Source organism: Chiloscyllium punctatum, chromosome 32, assembly GCF_047496795.1.
Source record: "Chiloscyllium punctatum isolate Juve2018m chromosome 32, sChiPun1.3, whole genome shotgun sequence".
Taxonomy (NCBI): Eukaryota; Metazoa; Chordata; class Chondrichthyes; order Orectolobiformes; family Hemiscylliidae; genus Chiloscyllium; species Chiloscyllium punctatum.
The window spans coordinates 36,600,812-36,622,363 of record NC_092770.1 but is presented as its reverse complement, the minus strand read 5'-3'; the positions used below and the strand labels follow the sequence as shown (position 1 = coordinate 36,622,363).

At 37.5% G+C, this 21,552-nt stretch overlaps 1 protein-coding gene across 7 annotated transcripts in view; it reads right to left on the bottom strand.

The window, feature by feature from the left end:
- The window catches only part of immp2l (inner mitochondrial membrane peptidase subunit 2), a 531,344-nt gene that overhangs the window by 183,106 nt on the left and 326,686 nt on the right, over nucleotides 1–21,552 (bottom strand). For 6 of the 7 annotated variants that reach the window (XM_072552094.1, XM_072552097.1, XM_072552091.1 and 3 more), the window contains exon 4: nucleotides 10,022–10,087. The exons of the other annotated variant lie outside the window; for it this stretch is intronic. In XM_072552094.1, coding sequence (XP_072408195.1) covers nucleotides 10,022–10,087 — 66 coding nt within the window. The remainder of the gene's footprint in view (nucleotides 1–10,021; nucleotides 10,088–21,552) is intronic. 7 annotated transcript variants of the gene reach the window in all.

Below are 21,552 nucleotides of genomic sequence, written 5' to 3'. Positions count from 1 at the left end.
GGATTTAGTATCAGTGTCACTCAGCCAAACAGACTCTTTAAAAGTCTAGGAGACAGTAAGGACTGCAGATGCTGGAAAGTCAGAGTCAATAAACGTGAAGCTGGAAGAGCTCAGCAGGTCAGACAGCAAAGTCAACATTTTGAGTTGAAACCCTTCATCAGGACTATGGCCTAAAGTGCATGGATATGGCTTCCAGCAACAGAATGAGGGTCCAATAGACTCTCCTTAACTGTCTGGGTGTAAGGCCACCACACACACACCTTAGCATTGGGTGAATTATGAAATCCAATTTTAAAACTGAAGTCTAAATAAAGCTGTATAGAGGGCAGTTCCACTTTGAAACACCTTATTTACTCTACATTTAAACCAACGGTTTCATTCAAATCAGGAAGGTGTCAGAGCTTCGAGAGCCTGCCTGGCATCATTAATTTTTTTAAAGATTTCCTTCAGTATGGAAACAGGCCCTTCAGCCCAACAGTCCACACCAACCCTCCGAAGAGTAACCCACCCAGACCCATTCCCCTATCCTATATTTAGCCCTGTCTAACGCACCAAACACTATAGGCAATTTAGCATGGCCAATTCACCTGACCGGCACATGGATGGCACATCTCTCTGCCTCCAATTAAAAGCTGACCACATGCAAAATAATTCCTTGAAGTGAGTTCACGATTCAGAAATAGTATTTCACTCCTTGGAGAAAAAACTCTGCCTAATACTCCAAATCATGTACCCAGTATTAGGGTCATTACTCAAGCAGAGACCTCCACCACGAAGAAGGATTTGGTTTCTGCCAATCAGAAAACCCCTGAGCACAGGTATATGGCTGATGGAACAGAGGAGTTCCAAACATCAGCAGACTGAATGTTTGTGTCACCTTTTCTTCCTTCAGCCTCACATCAATCAAAGAAGACATAACATGTTCATAACACAATAATAATACGATTATTTTATTGCTTTTTATATCTTTGCTGTGTACAAATTGGATGCCATTCTTCACGTATCAGAAAAGTGACTGCAGTTGGGAAGTACTCCATTCATTGCAAAACACTTTAGAATGTTGAGGTTGTGAAAGACACTATTTAGATGTTAATACTTTGTTCAAATCCTATTTCTGCCCCAATTCTGGTATCACGTGCCAGTACAACATCACTGCAACATCAAAAACATCAAAATTTCAAGACTATTAATATCTCCACTCTTTTAAGGTAGAGGTAGAAGCAATAACATAATTTTCTCAAAGAATGATGCTCACAAATATTGCTGAGAGGTTTGGCTCATTGTTTTAGATAAAGTGATGAGCCAAAGATTGCCTCTTCTTCTCATTTGGACTTTCTCATGCAATTTCAGGCAAAAAAGATTACAAGAAGCTAAAACATCTACAGTACTCTTTTGGATGTTATTCTGAGCCTTTCAATGGTTAAACCTTGATTATGATTAGCTGTAGCAACATTGTTTCGGAAACCACTTCATTGGTAACAAGTAAGATCATCTCTCCAGAAAAACCCAATAGCTTAGATACAAGCTATTGAGTGCTCTAGGTTATCCAACGTCAACAAGCTTAGAAAATAGCAGAAAGGTTGTAAAAACTCTCCACAGAAAGACACTAAATCCATTTTCTGTCTGATCACTCTCCAGGATGATTTTCCATTGGGGAAGGATGGAGTGTGGCTTCTCACCAACATGGTTTGATTCTTTATTCATGCACAGAAAGCCAATCTCTGTTTTCCAGGGAAATGAAGTGTTCTGCAGTACCTCAAGAAGGACAGATAAATGGGCTGTAGCATTTTGGAAATCTGAAAAATGCTGTATTGCCATGGTCTGAGTTAAAACCTATAAGAGGTTAGATGAAAGGGGGAGGTATCCAACCCAAGACTGACTTCTGTGAAAAGGGATTCATCTGCTGACCCAGCGTCTGCTACACTGGCAGAATCTTGAGGTCAGTGCAATTTGAGGATTGTTTTACAGGTCCTGTCACACTCTCATCATGTAGATACTAGGGCATGTTGACAATACAGCTTGCTAAGTGGGGAAATGGTGGTGAAAGATTTTATTGTTCCTGAAAGAGATGGAAATTAAGCAATTATTGTCCTTGCCCCATTTCTCTCATGATCTTTCACAGTATGGTCTGATTTTGTACCACTGTTCATGTACTACATATCTGAGAGCTCTTTTACTTGTTAATAGCATTATAAGAACATGAAAATTAAACCAGTGGTATGTTCTACCTGCTGACGTGTTAGATGGGCCATGTTTGAAATCAAGTACCTCTAGATTTGATGTCCTGTAGGTTAACACACCTGTGGGTACAGATAATGATGGCGGCTGCAGATGCATTTCAACTTGTACACTCTGTTGATTTATACACACCACTCGCGATTTACCAAGGAAACTAGATCAATTTTCTTTAGCTAATGCAAAATAACAATGCTACTAGCCACTGTGTAGTTGACTGAGCTGCACTCAACTCATGAAAATTCAGTACCTTGAACAATGTATTCCTTGCAAAATCAGCTGTAACATTCACAAGCAAGTACCTCAAACTGACTTTAGGGTTTGGATGGCACCCCACAGCTCCAATGTCAGGCAAAAAGCCCTATATTGCATAAAACCTTGTGAGATGATGACACACATTGGACAGACAACAATTGGAATTTCTACAGATTTCCTGACAGCAATTGTTTTGCAAACAGTTATAGCATTCATCCAAGACCCCTTTGAAAGGGCCATAAAAGAAACCAGCAGAGATATTTTATAGTGTCTTGTTGATAAAGGAAACTGTAGAAATAATAGCTTACAATGGAAAGATTTCACTGCCAGCAGGAAATACACTCTTCCAGTAAACCCTTCAGGGAGACTTCCTGAATAGGCCCAGCTAACAATATTGCACATTAGCTTCCTTTGAAATATAATATAGATTCTGGGATGCAGGATGAAATTTTATTTCCCAGTTTTCTCTGAAACCGCAAAGCAGCAGTCCTTTTCACTCTGTTGTACATCCATCTATAGCTTGACTGTCTTGTGAGAAGGAAAGATGAAACTTTTTTTTGCTTTTTGTATTTTTATACAATGGGTGGGATCTTATAGCTGTCAAAGCAATGTGGACAACTGCAAGATGTGTGGAAAAATCAGGTGAGGTCCATAGCGCCATTTTTTAAACCTTTCACAAGTGGTGAGTGAGATTCTCACTAGACAGCAGCAAAATGCCAATTGATGGGGACTGACACTTGTGGAACACCTTGTTAACTGAACAATTCACCATATTAATATCAGCCTCACTTCTTACCAAACAAATTAGATGTCTGGAGAACTCAACATGGAAACCTGAGGGGGTACCTATTGGATTTAGCTCGCTGTAGCTCCAAACAACCTCTATGTTGGAAACCAGGTACTAATATCTCAGGGCACACTCCAAGGATACCAGTCACACAGACACTGGTTTCTGACAGATATCAGTCTCTAACAAATCTTATAGCATAGCTCCAATTCACTTGCAGGTCACTTTTGTACTTCAATGTACCTCAGGCTGTTCTGGCAACTATCGTTGCAATGTTGCAGCAAGGACACGGTGTGCTCAGGAACACACACCCAGTTCATGGATTGGACCAGGCACCATCTTTAGGTTCTTCCCTCACTGGCATAGTGCTCACTTGCTTCGTCCTTATCTCTTTATTCACAGCACCTCTGCATTGTACTGCCTTGCTTTTTTGTGTGTTGGCCCATCAGTCAGAGATACTGGGCTTATAACACTGTTGTCTTGCTGTGCCATTTAGTGCACAGCCAAAGCCTGGCAATAGGCCTCAGTGAGGTGATTGCTGCTCCTGGGGAAAAGAGAAAGCCCTACCTATATACCCCATACAGCACAACTACAAGGAACATCCATGCAAAGCAGGGTGCTGATATACGCCCCTCCTCTCTGCCAGGTCCAGAACAAATGCCAGGAACCATGTAGGGCACATCTTGACTGATAGCACTTGTATGGATGCACAAAGAGCTTTAAAGGATGGCAGTGAATACTACAATGTCTGCTGAACAGCGAATCATTCTGGGAATGCCATGTGGTAAAATGTGGCAGCAATCGGACATGAAATGGGCTGGTAAGTAATTAATGAGATCAATTTCATAAAATACCGTGAGAAAAGTCACTAGGTCTCATGGCCCAAAACCTTCGAAAGAATTTGATTCAACTTGAACTTAGCCAAAAGAACCATAAGATTTAGTCTTTATGTAACAAACTCTTTTTATGTGTCTGCTCTTTGGGTAGCGGAGAACTAATTTTAAATGTGTACTTTCTGTGTGGCTTGAGTTAAATGGAACCACATTGTAACAAGAATCATGGGTCTACAATCCTGTGAATGTTTATTCAGCAAAGAGTTAACAATGGACTGTTCAGATGTAAAGGATATGCTGCCTGGGTCTTGACCGTGGGTGATCACCAAGATTGAAGAATTGATGGATGAAGTAACAAGATCAGGACATGACAACACAGGAAGAGCCTCGGGCTACAAAGAATAAAAAGGACTCACTTGAGATTCATTGCACAGATTTCAAGAGGACACAGGAAGAATAAGAGAGACAAGGAATCATGAGCTGTCTGTGCCTTTAGCATCACTGGGCTGAGGCAGTGTGAATATAACATTGTAATCATTGAAACCTATGAACTGGGGTGGATGCTTTTCAAAACATAGGTTATAACACCCACTAATGCCTCCTAAGTTAATCCTTCCCACAAAGCGCTGTCATTCACAAATTGATATTAGATATTAGCTGAAAGTCTTTTTTTTTGTTCAGAAGCCAACTTTAAGGGCACTTAAATGGTCATTAGATTAACATATTGATGAAAATGGAATAGTTTAGGTTGGACGGGCTTCAGATTGGTTTCACAGGTCGGCGCAACATCAAGGCCAAAGGGTCTGTAATGCACTGTAATGTTCTATGTTCTAGGTATTAGGTGGCGAAGAGCCCAGTCATGATGCAACCAACTCCCTACACAATGTGTTCAAATAGTAAATTAAGTCAGGACTCTCTAGACTGACCAGAATTTTGAATGGCAGTAATCATCATCTTAATTCAATTTATACATGTTCTGTGGATCTGTGGTCACCCATAGGCCAGACCAGTTTTCTCTCCTTAAAGGACATCAGTGAACCAGTTGGGTTTTTACAATAACTATTAGATAGTCACTACTGGATTACTCCTTAATTTATTGAAGGTGTATTTCACCCTTCGCCACAGTGGATTTTGAACCTGTATCACACTCAATTTATAATGTATTTTGAAGTTTATGATAGCACTGGCAAAGAGGAAACTAAGATTTGATAGCAATAGGGTGAAAATCTGGGTTAAATACCTCTTTATACACAACATTTCATAACTGGAATTTATGCTCACCTTACTCTTAGAACTCATTGGACTATGGAATAAAATTGGCAAAAAAAAAGCACAAAACACACCACTTTCAAAAGGGATAATGGTGAATGGTCTGTTGTCTTCTTGTTATGAAGTTGAAGGCATGTACTCTACCTTTAAGAGAGAGTGAATGGCAGTGAGAGTTTGCAGTCAACTGTAATGACTGATTCGCAGTCTCAGAGTACACTGGAAAATTGAAAATATGTAACATTTGGCTGTAAACGAGACACCTCAGTTGTTTTGACCACTATTTGAATTTAACCAATCAGTTTAAATTATGCCCCAGGATACTAAAACCCAATTTCCACCTCAGGTGACTATCTGTGTGGAGTTTGCACATTCTCCCCGTGTCTGCATGGGTTTCCTCCGGGTCCTCCGGTTTCTTCCCACAATCCAAAGATGTGCAGGTCAGGTGAATTGGCCTTGCGACATTGCCCATTGTCTTGAGTGCAATAGGAAATATAAAATTGGGGGATGAGTGTAGGGTAGGGGAATGGGTCTGGGTGGGTTACTCTTCGGTGGGTAGGTGCAGGCTTGTCGGACTGAAGGGCCTGTTTCTATACTGTAGGAATCTAATCTAAACGAATTTAAATTTTACTCTTTTGACAGCATCAAACCAATGAGCCGATCCGTTGTTTGGGGTTTAAATAAGCCAATTTTGAGAGTTAACCAGAGGAAGAGCACCAACTGCCATCAAGAGACTGCCTGAAAACACTCTCTATCAAAGGTACCTTTTCATATAAAACATCTTTGCAGCAGAAGACCGATTTATACATGTTCTACAAACAGAGGAAGACCGACACTGGAGATGACAGCTGCTGTCTGGTTTTGAAAATTAAGTTGCTGTAATTTTAATAGTGGCTTTTATCGGATCAGTATATTATTAGTGTGGGAGGTAAATAACAAATCTTTAAGAGAAAGGAGGTATAGAATTGTAAGTAGTTGTTGTTTAATGTTCACTTTTAGAGTTAAAGAATAAAACTGATATTTTTTCTTTAAATAGTAGAATTTGGATAGCTCTCTGTCACTCATACTTTAACAGATTACAAGGCGAGGTGAGATTTTCTGTGTGTTTGGTGTAATTAGCAGAAGGGTTTACTGCCGTGTCATAATATTCTGCAATGGCATATCACTTTGAGACTTTTGTTTGTACTATTACTGGTTCTCTTCTTCAATCACTTTACAGGACAGTATGAAGGCAATTCTTTAGTTTCAGACTCCTGAACACAAGGTTAAGTCTAGGGATCAGAAAGATTTCACTGAGACTGATAGCACTTTGGTCAATGGAAGTCCAGACCTCATTACGTGATATTTAAAATATTACTGTGAAGCTATAAAGTATTACTATACAAGATAATGAGAGGAATGGGTAGAGGCAATCGCCAAAGATCTTTCCCAGGGCAGGATTGACTGGCATGAGGGATCATAGTTTTAAGATATTAGGGGAAAGGTATAGAGGGGACATCAGAGGAAGTTTTTTTACACAGAGTTCTGAATACATAGAATGTGTTGCCAGCTGTGGTGGTGGCAGCAGAGTCATTAGGGACATTTAAGTGACTGCTGGACATGCACATGGAGAGCAGTGTATTGAGGGAGGTGTAGGTTAAGTTATTTTATTTTATATTAGGATTCATGCTCGGCACAACATCATGGGCCAAAGGGCTTGTTCTCTGTTGTACTTTTCTATGTTCTATGTTCCAGAGCACTCTGTTAATAAATGTTACCCCTCCGACCCCCGCTAATTTAAACCAGCAATACAGAAAAGATTTACCCCGTGCTGTAATCTGTGAAAATTTGAGAGACAAAGAATATCCCAAAAGCTACTATTTAAAGTAAAAATTAACAAGTTTATTTTTAAAAGTTTAACGGAGAATAATTAACAACTATTTACAACTCATTTATCTAAACCTATCTTTCATTTTCCCCTCTACAATACAATCCCAATTATGATTTACCAAAACACAATAATCATGCTTCAAAACCAGTCAACTTGCTGAGTGTCCTCTGTATTTGCCTGTCTTCTTTTCTTCTTCTTAGGGATTCTGGTTCACAGGTCGTTGGTAGGTAAAGCTACCTTTAAGAGAACAGATATTTCTGCAAGCAGTCTCCCTCTAATTGTTGGTGATTGGCAGTTCTCTTTGCCGCTCTGGATAACTGTTCCAAAATGTCTAATATTTATACCCCAAAACATTGGATCGTTTCATTGGTTTTAATATTGTCAAAATACTAAATTCAAACTCAATTGGAGTTTGGTATCTTGGGGCATAATTCAAACTGGTTGGCTGAATTCAAATTTGTTTTTGTATCCAGGCAACCCATCTAATCTAGCTGTTTGACCAAATGTTATGTTTTAAATTTTCCAGTACTCGGTGTTTCTCTAAGTCCTTGCCAGCTTTTCCACTCTCTTAAACAATCAGTACTCCTACATCTTCATAACATAAATATCAGATAATTTTTGGGAGATGCTGACCCTTTTTTGGGCCATATTTCTACACTTCCTGTTTAAATGCAGGTAGCATTTGCAAATTGATCAATTACATGGGTATGGCGATACATACAGAACAGCAGAGGCTTTAGACGGCACAACACTTCTGCAAATGATCACAGAACCTCATCCTTGCTAAGCTATTGGACAAAGCACTTAAGGTGATGCTACTGACACAAACTCTCTCAGGCACCTGTCTGAAGACTTGCTGAATATTCATCCTGGAGAGATATCAGGGATGGTAGGAGACAATGGTTCCCCACTTGCCCTGATTCCTCTACAAGGACATACACGGAGATAGCAAGCAAGAAATAAAAAAGGAAAGATTTGCATTTATATGCCAGCTCTTATAAGTTTAGTATTTCCCAAAACACTTTACAGCTGATGATGTGTTTCTGAAGTATAGGCACTGTTGTTACATTGTTAGCGCTGCAAAGAGTCATTCATCTAAATGAACCCTGTTGTAGTAATACAGGCAGAAGCAAATCTAACTGTCCTTTAAATAGGCCTTAGAAGAGTCATCAGGAATCATTCCATAAACATGGGTTTGCTGCTCAGTTCACAAAATATGGTGCATCGCTCAATTATATTCAAATAATGAACACGTGTTAAAATATCTAGATTCCTTAAGAGTGATGTCAGGTATTGAGAACTGGGCTGATGCTCATCCTATCACCCATATCCTATTAATTTTCTGTTAAAATCGGGACTGAAGGATACAAGGAATAGACAAGAAACTATAGAATTAGAGAGGACAAAATAAAAATTACAGACATCAAGAGGGAAATACATTACATAGTTTTTGAACCATTTTACCCAATCACACAATATTTAAAATATTTCTAGTTTTCTACTGTATGCTTACTTCACAAACCACATGTAAATTGTAAAGGTTAACAGAAACAACACTAATTGATTTCATTGTCAGAGTATCTCTATATCTTACATGATCTGCATATTATTTTTCCTTTTTATATTTCTCCATTTCACAAATTATTTCTTATCTCAACAAATATTTTGATTAAGGAGTTTACAGATCACTCCACCTAGTTAAGCAATCTGTATGAGTATCATTTGTGATAATTGTCTTCCTCCACCTCTATTTTTCTTCAATGTTTTTCCAAGCTAAGTAAAATGCTATTTACCTTTCACTCTTCAGTCCTGGTGAAGGATGGAAAACATCAATAAACCTTTTGTTTTTATAGATACTGACTGATCAGCTGTTAATTTTCTGGTTTTTTTTTGTTTTTCTTTTCCAAGTTAGATTCATCCATCATTTTTGTCAATAGAACTGGTAACCTAAGCCATTTTCTGGCAATGCCTATACAAGTGAGTTGATCTTTGCATAATATCCTGACTGTGTCAGATCCGTTACACAACACTACATAAATAGCTTAAACATTGCTCACCAAGACAACTCCCGAGAAACTGATACTCAATAACAGTCTTCAGAGCTGCATTACATGTTTTAGTAAGAGAAAACATTGCAAGAAAACCAAGTGCAAAACACAAACATTATACTTAATCAGTTATTATCTACCATGTTAAAACAATTAATTTTTATCAATAAATTTTCTGCACTCCAACCCGGTGTCAAAATAACCAGAATGAGAATAAAAGAATAATGATAAAGGTAAGAGTCATTTATTGTCCACTTCTCATTTAAATCTCATAACCACCATGGTGATCAATTTCAAAACCCTATTAGTTCTGCCACTGCCTGCCATTTGGATTCACATTTCAAGATCACCTTGCAATGCAGAACTGTAAAGATGAACCATTTTAATATAAGATTGTGAGAGCCACTGAGAGAGTTATTTACCTGGCAGGCAAAACCCACCATAAAATGGGCAAGATATACATTCTCCCTGTCGGGGGAGTTTGGTTAGATATTTAGGATTTTAGTCTTAAATCAGAAGTAGATAAGCAATATTGAATTTACTTTTGTCAGAACATGAAAAGGCAGCACGTCTCTTAAAAAGCAACAGAACAAAGTGGTCTTTCTAATATGTCACCATGGCAATCACAAGAATCCAGTATGGACATTCAGCTCGGTTTTATAGTTGATTAACTGTCACGTATCACCGAAGCCTTAAGAACCAAGTCATTACAGTACAGAATATTTACCTGATGATATCTCCTTCAAGGGCAATCACTCGCTTGATTATTTTCTGTTCTGGGTTTTTAGGTGACCTAAAATTAAAGGACAAGATTATACAATCCATTATGTCCTCTAGCATTCGATTCATTTAAAGAAACTCATTGAAATTAGAAAACAGAAATAGAGACCATTAGAGCCATATGGGAGCCACTGTGCTCCTTGACATGCTGTATCAATCACAGTTAAGATCCACTGTGAAGTTATATCTTATCAGAGACCAACTCCATCATCTAAAAGCATTACATAAAAGAATGACTGGCTGTGAGGCTTTCAAAATAACTTCTTCTGAATAGTGTGACAAAGTAAATCAAGAAATTATTTATCGTTGCAAGATATGGGAAAATTATTTAAAACCAAACTGAACGACATGTCCATCACAGTATTCATACTACATACAAATATTTCCACATTTTAAAGCATAACAAGCTTATAAACCAACGATTAATGCAGTGTAAAATCCCATAACATTTTTCAAGAAGAATGTAAGTTTTTTTTTATTTTTGGACTCCTCTGGCAAAGCCATGAATTTTTGCCCATCTCTAACTGCTAAGTGAATTGCTAAGGCATTTTAGAGTCAACCACATTTCTGAGAGTATGTCCATCAGACTGGAGGATGTCAGATTTGCCCTAAAGGGCACTAGTAAACAAACTATTTTTTTTTAAACAATCATTGATCAACATCATGGTTCCCACTTATGAGCAAAGAGGCTGGAATTTATTTGTGCCCAATACCCCAAACAAAAACTTGGCAAAGTAACATATATTGTGATGATGTTTGACCAGCAAGATATGTCATTACACAGGACTCCCAAATTTGGGATACAAACCGGCATCAAAATATATTTTGAAATGACAAAATAACAAGCTATTAAGCTTGGTAACAACCCCTAATGATTTGCAATTGTTCATTGCCTGTGGTATTTGTCAGGTATCATAACTATAAAACATTTGGAATGTTTCTCGGCACTCTGATGAAGCAGCAGAAGGGCAGAAGAATATGCCTGCCACAGAGATCAAGGTTGAATGTAGCAGCAGATTCTGCTGGGGAAGGTGGCAGCCTTTAATAGAGGCTGTGTAAAGGAATAATCAGTCACTGTAAAATTGCAACTGCAATGTGTCTGCATCCTCTCTCAGGAACAGCTATCACCTTGGATAAGTAAAGTTTCATTGTCAACGCAAATAGAATTAAATGATGTTCACGTATTGGTTTATATGTTTTATATGCTACTCTTTGAATGACACAACACTCCTATAAGTTCCTATAATAAATGGCCATCACTTCTCAGTATAGTCATTGTACAGTAGTTTGTCAGGCATTCAAGAGGCCATGGTTGATTTTTAGATAGAAATGGTGTGCAGGGATATGCGAAAAAGGCAGGAAGTTGGCACTACTGGACTAGTGTAAGCTCAGTGGGTTGAATGGCCTCTTTCTGCACCATAGCAATGCTGTGACTGTGACTGGATGTTTGAACTGGTCTCCTACCATTTGTATTTAGCACTTTAACACTTTCTGGCATTAGCTAGACTGGTCTTGAGTATTCAGGTTTTTAATGTTTTGTTTGGGATGTTGCTGAAAATGCAATCTGATAACATTACAGTGATGGTAACTGGATAGCTGGAGGCTGAACAAACTGGACAAGAAATGACATCTCTCCTTAACCAGTTATACTGATATATTGTGAAATTATCAGGGCAAGGACAAAGAAGGAAGTGCTAATTAGAATGGATGATTCAATTTCAAATCAGTGAGAGAAAGCAAGTGAGAGAAAATTACAATAGAAAAGAGAGGCAGAAAAATATTTTTTTTAAATCATAAAATCTCTAACAACAATGAAAACCTGAAGAAATAGTAATGGTTAATTTTCAGCATTAGAGGGGTTGAGTGGCAATAATTAACAGCTATGTGATTAAAAGATTAATTAGACTGCAAGAGTGAAAACTTAATTTGTGTGCCAATTTTGGTTCATATATGCCACATAAGCAGCCTCATGTAATTCAATCAGTTTGAATGGTGAACCAGCTAACTGGATGACGTTTTCCCCAAAGTTAATGGAGCAGCACAACTAAAGAGCACTATTTTCACAATTGAATAGAACTGTACTTCTGTTTCTGTCTCAACTTGTGGCATGAAGACGACATAATGAGGCTTAGCTGAGAGTGCAGACAACATTATTGTCTGGAAATGCCTGCTCCGGCTGTCTGATCTCAGCTCTCAATTTCGTAACATTTGTTTACAAACGCTTAAATGATATTGGAAATTTAAAGATCCAAAGATTTGCAGGTCAGGTGAATTGGCCATGCTAATAGTGATAGGTGCATTAGCCAGGGGTAAATATAGGGTATGGAGAAAAGGTCTGGACGGGTTACTCGTTGGAGGATCGGGGTGGACTTGTTGGGTCGAAGGGCCTGCTTCCACACTGTAGGGAATCTAATCTAATATAAAGGATAGGGATGATTTAGTTTTTATTGGGCTGCAGTGAAGAGTACTTTTCAAACATTGTTTTAAAACAACGTAGTGAAAATTTATGAATGAATCCTTTTCCAAAGCTTATTTTTATAACTGTCAATGTAGGGTTCATTACTCTGAAATAATGTATTGTGTGTGACTCAGCACGCAAATGCCATATCTAGGCATAGGTGCATAAAGGGCATAGGGGGTGAGAAGGAGGGTATAGATTAGCAGTGGGCAGCTTGAGAAGGACCTTTCAACTGGATTCTCATGCAGACTATGGATCACAACATCTCTGATCTATGATGAACTACAGCCCTTAAAAAATCTGCCCCAAGCAGGTGAAAGCTGAGGAGGAGAGGCTATGCCTATTTCCACAATGGAGCCAGCTGAGATGTGAATGCAGAGTGTGTGCTTACAAAGCATAAAAGGCTTTGGTGAAAATGTGAAAACTTGGCAATAAGTCTGGGAATCTGGAATTACGTCCTAGCCAACATTTTTAAAGTGCTCTGGAGTCTGTCTGACTCAGTGATAAGCTGGTCACATATCCTGTGGCTACCTTCAAGAGACGAAAGCAGAAAACCTAGATTTAACAAAAAACTGAAAAAAAACTGAAAAAAAACTGCAGATGCTTTAAATCAGAAATGAAATCAGAAACTTCTGGAAAAAGTCAGCAGCTCTGGCAGCATCTGTCAAGAGAAGTCAAAGTTAACATTTCAGATAAAGTGACCCTTCCTCAGAACTCGAACTCTTCAAAATCTAGATTCACCTTTTGGGAACAGGATTTAATGTAAAGCTTTCAAATAAGAAAACATTGTATTAAATTATGATCCCCTGTTTGCGTTAAAATTGACTTTAATCTTAAGCTGTTCTTACCATGTATAGATACTGGAGCTAGTCATGTATAAATCAAATCTCTTGTGATTTTCACATAGGCAGATTAAAAGAGGGTAAATTTCAACCTTGCTTAGGCTAGTTAAATGGGCAATTTCCTTTAATTTGCACAAACAATGTTGTGACTGATGATCAGAGAGCCTTTTACAAATATGGTATAAACAAGTTCCAAATGTGAGAGCACAACACACGTGGTTTGGAATCTGAGCAGACATAGTGCAAACTAAAACTGAACACTACACTGAAATGAGCAAGATCACAGGAAGAGCTCTCTACACAGGAAGTGATGCCATGAAACAGTTTCCATGCCAGGAAATCACCAACACTGACAATGGATTTATGTTGAAGGGAGCAAAACGAACCACCAGGGAGATGAGGTGATATTTTTTTCCTCTCTTGTCCAAAGATAGAGAAACGACTCCTGCCATGTACTTTCATTAAAGACTAGGTACAAAAGAAATTTATTTTACACCTGAGGGATAGCAAATTTCTCAATGTACCATGAGCCTTTTAAGCAAGCACAGCACATTTGGAAAATACAATAATATGTCATATCTAGACAAAAGGAACAAGATTTCTAATTTTCTTGTACTAGCTGCAAAAGACTTGCTTCAAACTTCAATATCAGTTTATATAAAAAGGAAAGCTAAAATGCTGAGTGCTATTTATTTATGGTATTTATTGTACTTCACTTATTATTGGCCCATCATGTTGTGCCTTTCTCAAGATACCAAAGGAAAATATTATCACTAATAATTTGTCCAAATAAACTTAGTCTTTTCAAGACATACATTAAGCCTTTCTTTAATAATTGTAATGCATTATCAATCTTTCACATTAATCATCAGTATAAATGTGCTTTGGTTACATTACCAGATACTGGATTGTAAATATCTCTCTTATTTCAATGATAGTTTATAGAACTTGAAGATCAAAGAAATTAGCAGATATTAACTTAGGTATCTGTAACAGAGGAAGTAAGTATCAGACCACAATTTAGTCTTCATTTTTAGTTTGATGATTACAAAAATGACTGCTTGCTTTCTCTGTACTTACATGTCTTCTTGTTGTATTTTTCATGTTGTAAAAAGAGATATTCAGCATCAGAAGGTGTTTCATGAGGAATAAAGGGGTCAATTGTAGTACTGGAGTTCTGTTCCAATGCTGGGTTGTATATTGATAGGTAATTGGGACTTGGTTGCCAGGGCTATGGATGAGATTTTCAAGGTGACAGCTAATTTAAAGGCCAATTCTAGGAGCACCATCCAATTAAGGAGAGCAAGGCACTCTCTGGAGACTTCAGAGAGTTTCAAAATGAAATGTGAGAACAGTGAGGTTTTCTCTCAAAAAGTAAGATAAATTCAAACTGGCTTATTACCACTCCTTCAGCCAACTCTTAGTCATCAGAAGAGAAATGGAAGGTGGAAATAAATGAGGTATCAAGCACGCTTACTCAATACCAATGCCCACGTTGGACTCTGACAGCACAACTCAACTCTTCATCTCAGAACAATTATGGCTCTTACACAGACAAAAAACTGGATCACAGAAGTAGGTGAGAGTGACTGCCCTTGACATCAAAAAGTTCTGGTAAAATTGAAATTGATAGGAACTGGGAGAACTCTCCACTCGTCATAGGTAGCACAAAGAAAAATGACCGCAGTTGCAGTTATTGGAGCTCAATAATCTCGGCTGCAAGACATCACTTCAGGTCAGTTTACAAGGCCCAACATCTGAACAATCTTCAGCTTTTACTTCAATACCCTTCCCTTCATAAGGTAAAAAGTGGGGATATAGCAAGACATTTGTAGTGTTTGGTTCTATTCACAACCCCTTAGATAGGTGCTGGACAACATTCATACTTCAACTGAGAGTTAGCAAATAATGTAAGTATCACACAGTGATAGACAATGGTCATACTCAGCAAGAGAAAATCTAACCCCCTTCCCTTGACATCGAACAGTACTAACATCACCAAATATCCACAATTAAAAGCCTCGGGGGTCACCACTGACCAGAAACTTAACTGGACCAACCATATAAATACTCATTGCCAAAAAATAAGTTGGGTATTCCATGGTGACTGACTGCGCAAAGTCTGTCCTCCATCAACAAAAAACAAATAAGGAGTGTGAAGAAAAACTTTCCAATTACCTGGATGAGTGTAATTCAAGAACGTCAACTACATGTGGGACAAAGCAGCCAAGTAGATTTGCACCACATCACTGTTTTAAACGTTTATGTGCTCCACTAATGATACGTAGACGCAGCAGTCAATAAAGTCTTAAAGATGCATAGCAGCAAATCATGAAGCCTACTTTAATGGCATCTTTTAAACACCCAATGAATACATTGTCTTCAAGTTTATTTCCAAGTTATACAAAATCCTCAATAGTTGATCATTCATCATTTCTTGAGTCAAAGTCATGGAACTCTTCTAAAATAAAAGCTAGATATTTGCGGCTACTGGAAATATGAAATAAAAATGAAGTTCTGAACATATAACAGCATCTGTGGTGAGAGAAATGGAGTTATTACCCAAATTACTCCAATGGGAAAGATAGTCTTTGCAGCAGCATAGACTGGAGCTGTACATCAGGACCATGCAAAAGTCCTGACACAGCTGACTCCAGGAATTGCTCTGGAAGTTGAAACTTTTGATTGGCCATGACCTGGTGTCTAGAAGCCACTGAAAAGGTCTCCAACTCTGAATTGGTTCCAATAGACTCAGCTTAATATTTAGCCAGGAGAAAATTACAGGAACTAAAATCTACTTCAACCCTGAAGTAAGTATACGTGGAATCTTGTAGGGGGTTGAACTGCATGGGCTATAGCCAGATGTGTGGTAGAATTGGTCAATAAGTTCAGCAAGGCCTATCACAATGTAAGGATCATCTCGTGTCACCTTTTATGCTGCTCAGGAGTGGGGTGCTGGCATTCTCTTTATGCCAAATAACAATGAATATTGGTTATTAAACACATCATCAATAGTCAACACACCTCAATAATATTCAGCCAAACTCACCAAACAACCTTGAAATGTGGAAAATTTCAACATGCAAGTAACTTGGAAATGTGTATTAGTGAAAGAATGAATGTGGAGATGAGAAGCTATTCCATAACTCTGAGAGTTGCAATGAACTGAAATGCACTCCCTGGAATGGTAGCAGAAGCAAATTCAATGGTAATGTTCAAAAGTGGATTGAATATATAACATGAAATGAAAAATCTCAAAGGTTATGAGGAAAGAGCAGAATATTGAGATTAATTGGATAGCTCTTTCCAAGAGACATGCTGGGCTGAATAGATTCCTTTTTTTTTGTAAGATTCTATGATTCATAGCTCCTGTTTATCTCCAGATTAATTCAATTGGAAAGAAATGTTGGGGATTGTTTTTTGTTTTGCAAACAATACACCAGAATATGGTATTTCATATTGGTATTTTCCCTTAATTTTTCAGAACTGATTTGTAAGCAATAACATACAGTGGCACTGGTTCAATACTTTATGCATCTTGTATGCCTTCTGACATTACATCTCGCATATTAAATTGTTTTGCTGTCCTCCTCTGCCTATTATCACATTGACGTACATAACCTCATTAACAGAATAAATAAGATAGTGGAGGATAAAGTACTACAAAACCATTCTGATTTGCAGCCAAAGCATAGTTTTCAACATGTTTCACTGCATAAACACATTGCAAATTGTACAGGACCATAACAATACATAATAGAAATGTTAGTATCAATGTGACATTTTGTGAAACTAGCTCACTCCAATTATTTTAAGAATATTTAAAAGCAGAATTACATTGAATACGATGATCTCTTAAAATGCATTGCATTTATTTTAACTTTACAGTAATTCTTACTTAAAATTGATTTTAAACATAATACCTTAATATCACTTCCATTTGGTTTCCAAATAGATGCCACAGAAGATTAATAGTTAATCATTAAGGTGGCTAATGGATAATTAGTTAATATGAGATGTTACCTAATTTGGCCATCTTGTAAGTACCAGAATAATTAACCTTATAGACTGCCTAATATTAGAAGTTATAATGAATATAATAGTGCTGAGACAAGCTTGACTGAATATTAGAAAGTTATAAGCTAACAATAACGTTTTGCATTTTATTAGTTTTTTCAGTTTATTACGTATGATAAAACTAAGCTTAGGAAAGTAGTCACTGTATTTGATTTTTCATTATATTTTTGATACAAGACTTGTTATTCTGCTGATTGTCCAAATCTCATTTATTCTCTCAATTCAAGTTTGGTATCATTTTAAGACCAGATGCTCTGACCTACTGTTGTACTGTGAATTCTAAATGTATTCATATCTGCACACGATTAAGATTTATAGCATATTTTTAAAATCTCTTCCCTTGTTTTTCCCAAGGATCCTCCATCTTATAGTTACCTTAATCAAACTGTTCAAATACCGCTGGAACAGATAGGCCTAGAACCCAAATCTTCTGGCCCAAAGGTTACCAAGTACCACAAAATCCTGATCCTTCTCTTATTTGTTAATTCCCTTGGGCCAAAAATGAACATACTTACAAAACTTTATTGAGGGGGTTTAAATAAATTATTTAAGTCTCAGATTAAACTTTGGTCTAGCATTCATATTTGGATGACGTTATGATTTTATGCACTGCATATCCTCATAACTTGTAAAGTGTGTCATTCAAAATAGCACATAATCCTTCATAATTTCAGGAAACCATTCATTACCCACAAGGAAATGGTTTGAAAATACCACACATAATTTAAGTTTGTAAAATGACAGGCATCAGAAAAAAAATGATTTTAGTTTATCAATCTAGACAGGACTGGAGGTTTCCTTTTTTTGGGCTACATCTGTAAGGTGGAGGGGTCTCCTGAACAAAATCCACGGCCAGAAAGCGTGCTTCATATTCCATCAAACAGACAGCTGATTGGCTGCTGTTGGCTTTCCGCCAGAATTACCAACCCAGTCCTGCCCACCTGTAGATGCCAAGAAAACAGAGGCTGGCATTACTGGAACTCAGTACTCCTCCTCCTCCCCCCAGCGTTCAGATGGAGGATCACTTCATAGAATATAAGATGTTATCTGGGAAGAGTATCTGGGTGGTGATCTTGGCTTGGAGGTCATATGGAGGAGTATCGAAAGCATGAGCAGGTGTATCTGTCAGAGACCAACTCCTTGCTTTAGATACAATCCCTCACATTTTGAATAATTCAATGCCGATTGAGGGGAACACCACCCCACACCCACTCCCACTATTAATTGACCACCTATGGACTATCTTTGATAGCAGGCTGAGGAAAAAGCTGGATCTTCACATGTAGAACTTCATTTCTGGGGTGGGGGTGGGGGCGAACAAAGAGGATGGACGTCTTTCCAATGCCAACCTGCCTGATTCACTTCCCTCCTCATCACTTTTTAGGAAATAAAATTTCTGCCCAGAAAGCAAATGATAAGATTCTAGAAAGAAATGATTAGTATTGTAGTCCCCCTCAAATTGGCCACATCCACAGTTGAAACACCAAGCAGAACAGTTTATTGGAGAATTTGCATGGTGCAACCAAACAACTGAAAAATTCTGTTTTAAATTTTTGATATTTATGTCCTTTTTCAACAATTATTTTGATAGCACCAGGCAAGGTAAATTGATTGTACTGTTAATAAGTATAAATTCAGTTTCAGATATATATTTAAGTCATAATATAAACACTTACTTGTTTTGATACAATGAGAAAAAATATTCCAGCTAGTCAAACATTTATGCTGTAATCAGTTACATTGTCTGATATCACTGGGCCTACAGATGATGCTCACATTTCATAACATCAGGTGAAGATGTTATCACAGATAGATTCCTTTGTATTGGTTGTTCCTCAAAAATTAATGTTTGCCAATATATTTCAGCAAGATAGATGATCCATCTTGAATCTATGATCATCTAGTTGCAGCTACAAGATTCTAATCTAACTGTGTTTACATAGTGGAACACAGAATTCAAAATTAATAAATTCTGCAATGTGTACCTCAAACACATGAATCTTTTTGGCAATTGAGAAAATGTCCCTCCTAACAAATTTACGTTGAAATATTTCACATGCAAAAGAATGAAGATTGAAACCACTCTGAAATTGTTTTCTTCTCCCTTCACTGCACCAATGGCAGGATTATTAATTTTGGTAAGGTGTAGCCCAGCTATGTATGTGGAATAGGACTAATGACAGAGCATCAAAATCACCCTTAGAATAATTATTTGCTGTAGTTATTGATGGCCTTCATCTTCCTCAAAACACCTGGCTTCATGCAACCAGTACCAAGAAGCAAGCAATTACACACATTCTCAGCTGTTTTTTATTTGATTAAAATAAAACAAAATCTTCAATCCAAGATTAAAATTTAAGGCAGATACGATTGTGAATTCATTTCTGCTCAGAGACATGATGGATCTTATACTGTACCACAAAACAAAAATCAGATTACTTGAACGGTGACATGATGTTACAGTTTTCATTGAAGATTACTCTTGCTTATATCCAAAGTCAATTTTTGTCAGCCAGTAAAAGCAGCTTAGAAATGTCGTCATTGCTTTGAAAGTAATCATTTCGTCCCACACTTCGACTTAGCAATGTGAATCACTGCCTGTTCAGGAGAACAGCTTGTCACACAACTGACAATGCTGTTCAGGACAGAGCAAGGGTATATACTACCACATCTGCGAGTTACACAACCACATCTATTCCCTTTCTCAAGGGGAGATGTCAACCATCTTATCACATTTGTTTTCCCACTGACGTGCCCAAATATTGTAGTTACAAGGGGAAATCACAGCAGAGATCTTACTGATGAAAAAGACATACAGTCAAATTTTTTGATCTTGTATTTATCAGGACAGATGCGAAAATGCTAAATTTCAAAGTGAGCAACAATTTATGCTATATAAGCAAAGAGTGTTGATTATTTGGCAAGTCAACTGATTCATTGAAGCAATGTCATGGACACTATTATCCCCTCTGCCATTACAGTATATGAATTTCAGTAAATAAAAGCAAAATATTGCAGATGCTGGAAATCTTAAATAAATAAAGGAAATGCTGATGCAATTCAGAAGGTCTTCATAGCACCTATGAAGTGAGAAACTGAATTGACATTTCAAGTCCTAAGACTTTTCTTTAGTTCAATGAATTTCAGTGGTGAGATTTGTAGATTTATAGGTAATACGTCCCAACAGCTGACATATTACTAACCACCTCAGATTCTCAGTCAGGTTTCCACTTGCAAGAAGGTACGTACATGCACATACGAGGTCATGTACTCCATAGACTAAAGGAACATCTCCAAATACTGCAACTTTGTTGAAATAAAGAAGTGTGAAGACAATTGTTCTCTGGTGAATTCTCTATGACAATATTTCAACCAGCGTTTACTGACCAACCAATCAACATTCTTTGAACATAGGCATGTAAATTGTTATTCTCTTTGAAATCAGGCATCCTTATGTCTGTCCTGATGAGTGCAGAACAAAAAGCTTGTACAGTATGCCTTTTGTTTCAGCAAGACTGAAGTTCTGTACTATCAGGTGCATAATAACATCAATGTGCTTTCTAAGATGTCACAAGAGTATTTCATTGCACAAGCTCTGCTATATTAAATGTTTGGAGATAGTACATACACTTCTCAATCAAATAAGGAACGAATTCTCAAAGTCACTGTAAAGGTGTGTCAAATGTTATGATGCAATCACCTGTGTTTCTCTATACCAAACTGCCATAGTCTTATCAGACCATAAGGTTGTTCTCTCATTAAAGAGAGATAACTGATGATGAGGGTCACCACAAAGAGGTGGAGTCCTTCATGGCAACCTCAGCCAGTGTGGGAATTGAACCCAAATTGTTGGCATCACTCTGCATCATAATCTAGCTGTCTAGCCAACTAAGTTCACTGACCTTCCTGAACAAGTTAGTTAAATAATTACACATTACATCATTCTATGCATTTCCAAATTCATGAAATATTGAAGTTCAACACATTGTAACAAAGCATAATTTCATGCGTCTTCAAAATTCATTAAACAGAAATGTTCAATTTATGAAAATAGCATAATCTTCAGAAACTTCATGCAAGAAATGCAATTCAACTACTTAG